At 48.7% G+C, this 12,853-nt stretch overlaps 1 protein-coding gene across 9 annotated transcripts in view; it reads left to right on the top strand.

Moving 5' to 3' along the window:
* SFXN2 (sideroflexin 2) overlaps positions 1-9,865 on the top strand; it is a 58,551-nt gene extending 48,686 nt beyond the window's left edge. For 8 of the 9 annotated variants that reach the window (XM_019459278.2, XM_053909882.1, XM_019459275.2 and 5 more), the window contains 11 exons: positions 93-277; positions 452-640; positions 1,587-1,685; positions 2,430-2,505; positions 2,780-2,865; positions 4,143-4,203; positions 4,570-4,636; positions 5,357-5,406; positions 5,744-5,793; positions 7,829-7,876; positions 8,711-9,865. In XM_019459278.2, coding sequence (XP_019314823.1) covers positions 117-277; positions 452-640; positions 1,587-1,685; positions 2,430-2,505; positions 2,780-2,865; positions 4,143-4,203; positions 4,570-4,636; positions 5,357-5,406; positions 5,744-5,793; positions 7,829-7,876; positions 8,711-8,810 — 987 coding nt within the window. In that variant the 5' untranslated portion in view covers positions 93-116 and the 3' untranslated portion in view covers positions 8,811-9,865. The remainder of the gene's footprint in view (positions 1-92; positions 278-451; positions 641-1,586; positions 1,686-2,429; positions 2,506-2,779; positions 2,866-4,142; positions 4,204-4,569; positions 4,637-5,356; positions 5,407-5,743; positions 5,794-7,828; positions 7,877-8,710) is intronic. The other variant, XM_053909881.1, reaches the window with a different exon arrangement.
* Positions 9,866-12,853: the final 2,988 nt, after the last annotated feature.

Here is a 12,853-nt window from a genome sequence, read left to right on the forward strand (position 1 = left end):
GCAGGCGTTCTACAACTGCGGGAGGGTTCAGGGCCTCCGGGGCAGACTGTAGTTTGGGGGACAATCCTCATTTCCCCTCTCTGTTCCTTAAGTCCCCAGTTTTGTGTGTGAACAAGATGGAGGCTGATCTGTCTGGCTTTAACATTGATGCTCCCCGTTGGGACCAGTGCACTTTCCTGGGGCGGGTGAAGCACTTCTTCAATATCACAGACCCTCGCACTGTCCTGGTACCGGAGCGGGAGCTGGACTGGGCCAAGGTGATGGTGGAGAAGAGCAGGTGAGCAGCTAGGGGGGAGGGGGCTGGAGGCACTGGGGCAACACTGATGGATCCCTGTGGAGAAGGTAGAAACTAAAGATATGGGAATAGGCAGAGCTCTCAGGAAGGGGGGAGCAGGATGACCTGGGGCAAGGGGCCTGAGAGGTAACTGTGTCCATTATCCTTGGGTGGCAGGATGGGTGTTGTGCCCCCAGGCACCCAAGTGGAGCAGCTGCTGTATGCCAAGAAGCTGTACGACTCAGCCTTCCATCCTGACACCGGGGACAAGATGAATGTCATCGGGCGGATGTCCTTCCAGGTCCCTGGTGGCATGATCATCACGGGCTTCATGCTCCAGTTCTACAGGTGGACCCTGGGAGCAAGGTGGTGGGCAGTGTGGCCACTTGGATCTGCTAGGCAGGGAGCCATATTATGATGACAATCACAGCCATCTTTATTGACCCCTTACCAAATACCAGGCACTGTGTGAAATTCTTTGCGTATGTTACCTCACTTAATCTTCTCATCAGCTCTACAGAGAGGTGCTGTATAGATGAAGAACGGAGGTTCTAGAGAGGTGACGTAACTTGTGCAAGTCCACACACAGCCAGGAAATACGGGTGCCTCTCTAGAACTCTCGACGAATCAGCCATCCTACTTCCCTCTTTAGAAAGTACTTATTCAACAATGAAATATTAACGTATCTTTATAACGTAATGTCCCAGCAAAAAATATAGGAAGGTGACCCCCCCACCCCTCCTCCCCACTCCCAAATTAGGAAGACCTATAGGAGAGAATAAACTTTCTCTGTAGCTGCTGGATATTTCACTCCTCTCCTTTCCCCTCTTCTTTCTGCCCCTTCTCCCCCATGTATCCATTTGTCCAGTTACTGAGCCAGGCCTTGGGCCAGGTGTTAGGCATATAAAAACTTTAGCCCCTGTCCTTAAAGAGCTTCTCCAGTTTTGTTGAGGAAGCCAACAAGTAAACAGTTATAGGTCAACTTGCTAATAGGTTGTGGGGAGAACATGGGGTTGTGAGAACGGGGAGCATAGAATGACTCATTGTTCCAGGAAGGGCCGGGGAAGGGTCAGGAAGGTTTTGAAGAAGTGATGTCTCAACAAAGCAAGATTTAGCCATGTATGAAAGGGGTGTGTGTGTGTGTGTGTGTGTGTGTGTGTGTGTGTGTGTGTTCCAGGCAGAGGAACTAGCCTGTGCAAAAGCCCAGGTGCATGAAACAGCATGGGAAGTTTGGGGAACAGCAGGTAATCTGGGGTATACACCAAGCCTTGCATTGACTCCCCTCTGCGTCTCTGGGCCTTCCTTATGGTAGGACGATGCCGGCTGTGATCTTCTGGCAGTGGGTGAACCAGTCCTTCAATGCCTTAGTCAACTATACCAACAGGAATGCAGCTTCCCCTACATCGGTCAGGTAGGAGACTTGAACCCCAGGCTGTCCACGTGGGTCAGGAGCAGGTAGCTGTCCTCGTGAGGGGAACAGCCCTTCTAAAGGGTTCTCGGGTTATCTTCTCCAGGCGGGGCTTATTCTGGGCAGGTGACCAAGTCCCTCTTTTTACGGTTTGCAAGTATTTTCTGAGGCTGACTAGGAGAGTATCTTCCTAGACTAGTTCAAAGTTCATTCATTCATTCATTCTCAAATATTTCTTGGGTAGGTGTTAAGTGCCAGGCATGGTTCTAAGGTCCCTGCTCTTATGGAATTTAAGGACTTGTAAGGAAGCAAGCACGATAATCTTAGATTGTAACTGCTGCCATTAAGGAAATAAACAGGTGACAAGATAACAAACAGCAGAGGGGCATCTGTGTAGATGGGCTGGTTGGGGGAAGTCTTTTCTGTGGGGCCCGTATTTCTGCGGATTTTTGAAGGATAAGGATTTAGCAATGTGGAGCCGACAGAAGAATTCCCCATATAGGGAGCGACAGCATGCAAGGGTTCTGAAGCAGAAATGAGTTTGCCCTTTGCTTAAAGTACTGAAGGTGGCCCAGGGGGCTGGAGCGTTGTGTGTGTTTAGGGGGGCATGTCATAAGACAGGATGGGGGATAGTTCACATGAGCTTCTCAGGCATGAAGCCTCGTGTCCAGACTTTCTCAATGAAGTCTTGGTCTTGCCCTCAGCCGGCAGGGCTTCCCACTCCCAAGCATGTCTTTCCTCCACTAGGCAGATGGCCCTTTCCTACATCACAGCCACAACCACCGCGGTGGCCACTGCTGTGGGCATGAACATGTTGACAAAGGTATGGTCTGGGGCGGCTGTGGGCATGGTGGCCACTAGGGGGCAGCAAAGTCCTAGGGAAAACTTTGCCCAGGCCTGGCAGTACCCTTGTCTGGGTGAGTGGGGTATGGCCCAGAGCAAAGCCAACCAGTGGGAGAGGTAACCGAGCTAACCCCAGGTTGGTCTTTCTTGGGTCTTTGAGGGAATTTGGGTTCCTAGACCAAATGTCTGGATGAGTGGCAGAAGCAAGGTCTCATTTCTTGGTTTATAGTCCTTATTGTTCCTTCCCCCAACAGAGAGCTCCACCCCTGGTGGGCCGCTGGGTGCCCTTTGCCGCTGTGGCTGCTGCTAACTGTGTCAACATCCCAATGATGCGACAGCAGTGAGTATGGGGCTCCCTTTGCCTCCCTGCAAACCCTAAGGTTAGTGGGGCCAGGGCAGGAAACCAAGGCAGTGGGTGGCTTTGGGGGCTGAGGTGGGTGTGGGGAGGGCTGCCGGGCTGCTCCAACAGTGATGGCCACAGGAGTGGCAGGTGACTTAGGTTTAGTCTGTGTTGAATGTTGTGGGAGTCATTTTTTGGATCGTGTGGGATGAGGGCGGGGGTAGGGTGGACTCTGGAGGTTTGTACGAGATCGTGTCCTTTCAACTGCAACTGCAATTTAAGTTGTGATCTCTGCCTACTTCCAAAGCCCTGGGCATGGCTTACAGAACGAAATGTAGCAAAGCGAGGCGTCCAAAGATAGAACAGAGCCAAGAAGCTTTGAAAGAAGCCAGAGGAGTAGACAGATGTTTTCCAGGCACCCAGCTCTAAGCTTTGCAGCAGGCAAGGTTAAAGGAGAAATCCGTGTGTCTTGTAGTTGTTTTCTGACTCGAGAAAGCATAGATGTTCCTCTGTTGTAAAACTTAATGACGTAATATACATAAAGCACTCACAGTAGCTCTTGGAAGGGATCAAGTGCTACCTAAGCATTAGCGATTATTGCTGCCGTTACCGTCACGGCCTTCATCACCATCACCAGTCTCTACTAGCCCTGTTTTCTTGGGACTGCTAGCAAGCGGGAATTCAGCACGATAGCGCTTGTGGAAAGAGTCCACGACGGGAAGAGTCACGCGTACACATTGTTCCTCTCTTTCCCTCCTCTATCCAGGTGCTCCTTCCCAACAAATGAATGAGCCCCAGCCACCTATCTGGTCTGGGGTCGAGTGCTGTCGAGAACTGGCCAGAGAATAATAGCCAGTGCAGCCACTATTTATGGAGCAGTCACTCTGTCAGGTGCCGGATTAAGTACTTTGCAGGCATTGGTCCCATTTAATCCTCACCATTCCTATGAAGCGAGTGCCAGGATTATCCCCATTTTGCAGATGAGGATAACTGAGTCTTTAGAAGGATTTGGGAACCTGCTCAAGATCAAAGACTTACTCAGCATTTTCAGGATCCAACCTAGGCAGTCTGAGCCCCAGCCTAGCTCTCTTAGCCACCGCCCTAGATCACTTCCAAGATGTCACTCACTGGAATACAGAAGGAAGATCAAAGGGCCAGACTGTAGGAGGTGGCTTCCTGGAGCTTGAGTGTGCTGGCCTTGGTTACCTGCTGTGTCACATTGCTGGCGAGCTTCCAGCACACCCTTCCCACGTTCAGCAGCTCCTGTCTGTGTTTAGGGAACTCATCCAGGGCATCTGCGTGAAGGACGGAAATCACAGTGAGATTGGTCATTCCCGGGTGAGCAGAGGCATCCCTTTGGAGTGGGAGGAGGGAATTCTCTTATACCCTGTTTTGTTGTTCGTGGTCAGAGCCGGCCCGGGTTCTGTTGCAGGGTCCCCCTGACTCCGTCCTCCTTCCCCTTGATTTCCATACATTTCTTGTTCAGAACAAGCTTGTCATGTCCTTTCTCCATCATTTCTGGTCCTGAAGCCATAAAAGTCTAGCTAGGTGAGAGAGGGCTGGGTGAGGATACAGCCCCTGACAGATCCATCCCTTCCCCTTTACCAACTCAGACCTGATCCTGACCCTTGACCCAGCCTGCTGGTGCAGTCCACGGATACTGGATGAGGTCATGCCTGACAACTTGCTCTTTTCTGCCCTCAGAGAGCTGCGGCCATAGGCATCACCCAAGTGGTCATTTCTCGGATCACCATGGCAGCCCCTGGCATGAGTAAGTTAAAGAAGTCCTCCTGTCCTGGGGGACCCTGGAACACGTGATGGAGGCCTCAACCACACTCAGCTTTTGGGTGGGAGGTGGGGCCCCAGCTTCTATAGCCATGCTTCTCAAAAAACAAGTGATAGTTCTGGGATGTGGTAGAAATTGCAACTAAGGCTATGCTGGTGACCGTATTACATTGTATAAATCTATCAGATCCACGTGCTGTATACCTTACTCCTACATAGTGCTGGAGTGCAGAAGCCCACGGGAGACCACACTGTAGTTCCCAGAACATCAGTCAGAGATGTGGGGAAGAAAGTTCTTTTCATTCCACAGATACTCCTCAAGTACCTTCAATGTGCTGGGCACAGTGTGGGGTGCCAGGAAGACAGTGGTAAAGAAAATAAATCCCTTCCCCTGGTTTTGCTTTTAGCAGAGGCATGTTACAGAGTAGGATAGGAGATTTGTTTGCGTGAGCCTTCAAAGATTTAAGTTTTGAGAAGGATGCTTGGGGCCTGCGGTACATGTCCTGTCACAGGTGTGCAAGTGGAGAAGTTTGGGAAGCACCCTTCTCCTAGGACTTAGGGGACAGCTTGGGGGTGGCTGCACCTACACAGTCTTCAAGTATTTTCAGGAACGTCAGGGGAGGTGGAGGGAATCACCTGACTTTGGGAAGGGGTCTTGGAGAGAGTCTTATGGCCTTCCCCCGAGATTCTCCCTGGTCTCTTGCAGTCTTGCTGCCAGTCATCATGGAAAGGCTGGAGAAGCTGCGTTTCATGAAGGTGAGTGGGGTTCCCTTTTGCATCTTCTCTGCCCAGAGCCCCCCAGCCATACTTAGGAGCACCTGATCCTCGTCCTTCCCTCTAGCTGCTGGCCTTACCTCCTTCAGGGAGGGCCCATACCAGTCCCCGCTGGCTGCCCGCTTTAGATGCCATAGCTGGTTGCTTGACCTTGTCCGTAGACAGCAAGAGGAACCCCGTTCTCCCTCCTTCACGGCTAGGCGTTTCATTCCTGTAGGTTTCTGGCTGACTGAGCAGGGGTAGGGCAGGCGTGGGTTTCACATTAAGATCCGTGAATCTTACGTGGATCTTTCTCTTTGTTTATTTTTTTTTTGTCCAGAAAGTCAAGGTCCTGCATGCCCCGTTGCAAGTTCTGCTGTCGGGGTGCTTGTGAGTAACGCGTTTTCTCGTTGTGGGTTCTGTGGCAGCTGGGTCACCCAAGCACTGTCTTCTTGTGTCACCCATGTTGGAGAACGTGCTCTCTTTTACCTGACTTCCATAGTGCCTGAGCTCTGTATGTGGGCCACACCGAGAGCTCTCGCCCCATGTTTCTTGAAGGCATCAGGCTGGCTGGGCTCTATGCACACATCCGCATGGAGAGCAGAGTGCTTGGGTGCCCTCCTGTCTGGGGCCTCCTCTGACCTTCGGACTGGAGAAGAGAGGAAGACCACAATCCAGTCCCACTACAAAAAAGAAATGATAATTCTGTGACAGTGATAGAGGTGTCCGCTAATGCTGAGGTGGTAAGCGTATTGCAATGTCTCACTGTATCAAGTCAACATGCTCTACACCTTACATGGACACCGTGTTCTATGGCAACTATATCTCCGTATAAATCAATTAAGTAAATACACAGACCTGCTGAGACATAACAGTGATGGGACAGCCTGTGGCCGTCACGTGTCCCAACCTCGCACAAAATGAAAACACCATAGGCGCCTGGGTGGCTCTGTCGGTTAAGCGTCTGTCTCTTGATTTTGACTCAGCTCATGATTTCCTGGTTCGTGAGATCGAGCCCTGTGTTGTGCTCTGTGATTACGGCACAGCCTGCTTGGGATTCTTTCTTAATCCCTCTCTCTCTGGTCCTAGCCCGCTCACACTCTCTCCCCCCCCGCCCCCCAAATACACAAACATTTGAAAAGTAAGTAAATGGACTGCCTGGGTGGCTCAGTGGGTTAAGTGTCTTGGCTTTGGCTCGGGTTATGATCTCACAGTTCCTGAGTTCAAGCCCAGCGCTGGTCTCTGCACTGACAGCTCGGATTCTGTGTGTGTCCCTCTTTCTCTGCCCCTCCCCTGCTTGCGCACATGCGCGCGCTCTCGCGCTCGCTCTCTCTCTCTCTCTCTCAAAAATAAATAAATAAGTAAGTAAGTAAGTAAGTAAATAAAACACAAGCCATGGCGGCGTGCTTCGGTGCCTGCCCTTGACTGGCTGTGTCCTAGTGTCAGTTACACTTTACAAGGCCATGGGGCTAATGACAATAACAGGAATAACCAACACGTATTGAGTGTTTCCTGTGTGTCCCTGCTGTGCTCATGGTTCACATCTATAATTTCGCTGAATCTCCTCCGCCCTAGAAGTATAGATAGGGCCGTCATCTCCTTTTACAAATGAAGAAACCGGGGCTCAGAGAGATGGAGACACTCACCCAAGGCTCTGTAGCCCATAATTGCCGGAGTTGTGGTCAGATCCTCGGTAGTCTCCGAGGTGACTCTGCTTACTGAGTCACCACTGAGTGAGTGGTTCCCACGAGCTGAGTGCCACATGTGCACTTTTCATTTAATCCCCACGGAGGCCCTGCAGAGTAGGTATCCTTGTCTTCCCCCTGCTGGCTCAGGGGTAACTCGCCCAATATGACACAGCGAGGAAGTAGCAAAGCTGGGATATGAACCTTGGTCTGTTAGATTCCCAAGTCCTGTAAGACAAGACCCTGGAGCTGAAACATCTGAGAACCTTAGAAATGCTCTTAAGCCCTTCCCCAGACCTCCTGAGTCAGCATCGCTTTTTAACAAGCCCCATGAGTTACTTGCACGCACAGTGAAGTTTGAGAAGCTGCCCTGTTCTGGTCTCCACCAGCCCAGGTGTTCATGGCTGTGGGGGCAGGACCTCAGGTGTCATAACCCTCACTGCTCAGTGCTTGTGGTCTTTAGGGCTGCTAGTTATACTCCCAGTGCCTTCGTTATCTTCATCTGCTTGGACAACAGGTGGATGTGGGAGGTGGAGGGAGGCTGATTCCATCCCATCCCAGAATGAATATCCTGGCACTGAGAGACCAAGAGAAGAGTTGCAGGGAGAGGAGCCATGGGGTGGCGGGGAGGGCAGGCTGGGTGAGTGGGCATCTCCTCCTTCCTTTGGGGGACTCAGAGATAGGATGTGAGTAGGCCTGTGGGGAGATGCCCCTGACACTTTGTTTCTCCTTTCTTCCAGCCTCATCTTCATGGTGCCAGTGGCCTGTGGGCTCTTCCCACAGAAATGGTAACAGCTCTTCGTTCCTCACTTTGTTTTACTGAATGCCCTGTCCCTGCTCTCCCTGACCTGCCTGCTGTCCTGAGGGAGACAAGGAGGGGCAGGAAGGGCAGCATTTTTGTCTAAGGACAAGTGCCTATCAGCCTAAACTCTGGGCCTCTTAGCCCCGGGGGGAATGGTAAACCAAAACAGAGCTCCAAGGGGTGGAGGCATGAGTGGCTTCCTCCCAGTGGAGCAAGGACTGCCTTGGAGGGAAGTGAGGGAACAACAAGAAACTTTCTGTCCCTGCTGGTTAGGTTATTAGATACATCCTCCCTGGCTAGATCTGGTCCTTAAAATTGAACAAAGGTACAGATACTTATTCTGGCTTGTGTTTGCTAGGGGGTGGATGACTTGGGCCTCTCTATTTCTCTTGCATGTCCTGGCAGGGAAGGGATGTGAAAAGGGATGATGGAAAGGGGAAACAAAGCATCAGATTGTGGGAGGGGAGAGGATTAGCTCCAGGAGACGAAGTGCAGCTTGGATATATACCGAGAAGATACCAGGTTCCCCTGCTGTAGTATTCATATTTCAGTATCGTGTGCTAGACTTCTGTGTTCCAAGCACACAGGAGACGTGCTTGTGCTTGTAATCTTGCAGAGAAAATGGAAGTTTGGCACCAAGGAGAATGAAGTCAGGCCCGAGTAGAAGTAAAAGCAATATATTATGTTGTATAGAGGCCATTCATTCTGATGGAAAAATCAGGGAGGGCTTCTTAGAGATGGCATTTGAGTTGGACTTTATCTGACGATAATTTGTTGCTTGTCCAGTTGGCACGCTCATAATCCCCTTCTGTCTTCTCAGTGAATTGCCAGTTTCTTATCTGGAACCAGAGCTCCAAGACGCCATCAGAGCCAAGTATGGAGAACTTGTGCCTTATGTCTACTTCAATAAGGGCCTCTAAATGCCCCACCCTAGTAAGGACCAGTCTGTGCCCATATTCACCAGCTCCTCAGCTGCTCTGTATACCTGTCCCCTCATTCCTCTGCCCACAGGGCCTGAAGGCCAGGGTGGATTTGGGAGGTGGGGAGCCTCGTGTTTTCACCCAGGCTTATTGGACTCCAGAGGATAAAAGTGAACAAGGGGAGCAAAAGCCAAGTCTTCTATCTGTTCCTCCCTTAACCACCATCCCCTGGAGACCAGGAGCTGAGACCCCCTGAGGGAGATACTCAGACCGTTTGGAAAAATTAGGAAACTTTGGGGATTCTAGTTCCAGCCAGGACTGGGGAAGAGCCCCTGGGACAAAAAGATGCTCTTACTCCTCTTCTCTTCCTCCTCGTCTTGTCTCATGCTATGAAACTTTTTACCCTTGCAATTCTAGCTAACTCAGGAAGGGAGGGGAAGAAGCCTTTGCCAACGTGGGGCTCTTCTCTGTTCTTTCTCATTCTCGTCCCCAGTGTCCCCTGGTCAGAAAGCATCTTTGGGAGTGCTGCTAAACTTGAGATAGTCAGGCCGTTTCATGAGGCAGCAAAGTTTCATGGTGCTTTAAGCCCTGTCTATTGACACTGACTTTGATCTCCTATGCTAAAATCATGTCTGATTTTGCTTCTCTGTGTTTGAAAAATAAGTCCACTAACTGTGAGTAAAAAGAATATATGTAGGCATTAACAGCACATTTTAATGGGTATATTTTCCTAGCTGCCTCCCTTCTCAGCCCATTGGGTTAAACACCAAAGACTAGTGTGTTCTGAATAGGAAAGAGAAGTTTTATTTGGATACCTCTAAGAAGTAACCAACCAGGACCAAAGAGCCTTAAAGGACACACAGCAAAGTGCAGCCATTTGCCCGTCCCATCTTGGCTGCTGTAGGTGACTTTTCAGGCTCGGGGTGGGGTGGGGGTGGAAGGAGACCATTGTGGCTTACGAGGGATCAATGTCTGTCTGAGTTTCATCTGGTAGAATTTCCTGACTGTTCAAAGGATATCACTGTGAATCAAATAAATTTCTTGAAAGAGTGTAATGAACTGTATGCAGACTAAATTAGTAAAGCCTGGATGGAAAGCAGGATCTGGTCTCACTTTGACCTTGGCATGCAAGAGGTTATCACAACTATAAGGGAACCTGTCTGATGCCTGGAGGTGATTGTTTATTTCCCTTATTACAGAGGAAAAATCTGCTGGACGCTGCAGAATGGGAGCTTTGTTGTTCTAGAGCAGCAAACCGTGGCTCAAGGGCCTAAATCCACCTGCTACTTGTTTTTGTGTGCCTGGGAATTATATTTTAAAAGGCAAAAAAAGAAAAAGCCAAGAATATATGACAGAGACCCCCATGTATGTGGCATGCAAAGCATAAAATATTTGCTCTCTGGCCCTGTACACAAAATGTTTCCCCTACTCTGGAGCAATGGTTCTTAATATATTTCAGAGTCACCTGGATGGGTTGTTAAAATAGAAAGTGTGGGTCCAGATACATCTCTTGAGGCAAGGAAAACAAAAGCAAAAATAAACTATTGTTACTACATCAAAATAAAAAGCTACACAGCCGAAGAAACAGTCAACAAAACTAAAAGACAAGCTACTGAATGGGAGAAGATATTTGCAAATGACATAGCTGATACAGGGTTCTTATCCAAAATACATAAAGAACTTATACAACTCAACACACACAAAAACAAATAATCCAGTAAAAAAAAAAAAAAATGGGCAGGAAAAGGCACCTGGCTGGCTCAGCTGGAAAAGCATGGACTCTTGATCTTGGGATTGTGGGTTCAAACCCCACGTTGGGTAGAGAGTATTTAAATAAAATTAGTTTTGTAAAAAAAAATAGGCAGAAGACATGAACAGACATTTCTCTGAAGAAGACATACAGGGGTGTGTGGGTGGCTCTGTCGTTTAAAGTGTCCCGACTCTTGATTTCGTCTCAGGTCATGATCTCATGGTTCTTGGGTTTGAGCCCTGTGTTGGGCTCTGTGTTGGCAATGTGGAGCCTGCTTGGGATTCTCTCTGTTTATCCCCTGTGGCTCTCTCTCTCTCTCTCTCTCTCTCTCTCTCTCTCTCTCAAAATAAGTAAACATTAAAAAAATTTTAGGGGTGCCTGGGTGGCTCAGTCGCTTAAGCATCTGACTTGTTTTCAGCTTAGGTCATGAGTTCCCGGTTTTGTGGGTTCAAGCCCTATGTTGGGAGCCTGCTTGGGATTGTCTTCTCTCTCTGCCCCTCCCCTGCTCACACTCTCTGTCTCTCTCAAAATAAGTAAAATTAAAACAAAACAGAACTCATAAATTCATCCTTTTAAAGTGTACAATTCTATGGGTTTTAGTACATCCAGAGTTGTAATCATTATCACTAATTTCAGAATATTTTTATTACTCCCCAAAGAAACTCTGTACCATTTGGCAGTCTCTGGATTCCCTTCATCCCGCACCCCCTTGAAACTCCTTATCTACTTTCTGCCTTTATGGATTGGCCTATTCTGGACTTCATATAAAGGAAATCATACAGTTCATGGCCTTCTGTGTCTGACTTCTTTCATTTAGCATGATATTTTCAAAGTTCATCCATTCCATAACATGTGCAATTTGACTTTAGCTAATTTCTGAGCAGAAAAGTCTGCGTCTCTGAGCCAGCTTCCTTAGGATAGGAGATATGGCCTCCACTTTGCCCATTTCCAAAGGCAAATAGGAAAAACATTACCAGAGCAAGCCAGAGCTTGGAAGCAGTCCCACACTGATGTTCTTTCAAGAATTGACAACCTTCTCCTTTCCTTCCCAGCTCTTTAAACTTCCTAGCATTCCTCCTCCTTTTATAGACAATCTCTCTTTTGGAAAAGTCTGAAGTTTGTAGTGGCTACAGTTTAGAGGACTTTAGAGAGTGCTCCCTCAAACTGCACCTCAGCTCCATTTTGCAAGACCTCTCTGCTTCTCTTTGAGTTGGCACCTGTGGGATGTCAGAAGCAAGGTGATTAGGGTGACTCAAACACCTTCGTGTGAGAAGTGTTAATCCAGACAGGTAGGGTTTAGTGTTTGTCCCATGCAGCGGCTCAATTTAAGCTTTCAGGTAAAGAAAGGGAAGTTAGGACAAAAACCTCCTGTGTTTGCTAAATTGAAATTAGCATCCTGATGATGATACCTGGCTTTTACATAGGAAGGCTTCTAAAACCTTGAAGCCAGGACTGAGACCCTGTGCTGTGAAAATAATTTGGCCTGTGCCTAGCACTGAATCTTTATTTCTCCCCTAGGGAGCTTGATTGTAGTATGGATGAATTTCTAAGACATTTGAGATTGGCAAAAACACTTGTTACCTTTTGTAACACTTGGGAAAGTAGGATCAAGATAGAGGCAGAACCAATCTCTTCACTCTTATCTGTTTCCCACTTTGCCACCATTTAAGCCAAGAACAAACTCCCTGTGGGCTCAGCCATGGGCTAGACTAGGCCAGGCTACAAAATGCTTTGGCAGGATTTTGAGAGGAAATTGGCAGCTACAGGAATCTGGCCTCTCTGGCATGGTTCTTCACTTGTTCATTTATTTTACGAACATTGTTGGACTCGTGGTTGGGCTTTGTACAAGATGTTGCAGGGATATCTTAAAAGAAAAAAATAATAACACCCGGTGTGCCATACAAAAAGCTGTGAATTTAGTGGTAGGGGCCAGCCAGGCAGATACTACAATCAGATACAGCGTGTTTTAGTGTTATGGGAATCCAGAAGAAGAAACAAGGGAGGCGGTGGGAACTAGAAGTTCCCCAGCACACTGGGGCATCTCTTAAGAGTTTGGTGTAAGTGGAATGTGTGGGGAAATGTAGGGGCAGATGAGATAAAAAGAAGTAGGCAGGCATCAGGATACAAGAGAGAACCCTATTGAGTAGTTTGGACTATATATTCCGTAGGTAGTTGAAGTATTTCAAGAGGGAAAGCCGTAAGACAGTATGTCAAGAGCGCACTTGCTGTGGCGTGCGGCAGGCATTCGAGAGGGAAGAATTGGCAACTAGGGCCAGCAGGGAGAGCATTTGTG

This window comes from Panthera pardus, unplaced genomic scaffold, assembly GCF_024362965.1.
Source record: "Panthera pardus isolate Hobbes unplaced genomic scaffold, ASM2436296v1 HiC_scaffold_22, whole genome shotgun sequence".
In the NCBI taxonomy this organism is placed as follows: Eukaryota; Metazoa; Chordata; class Mammalia; order Carnivora; family Felidae; genus Panthera; species Panthera pardus.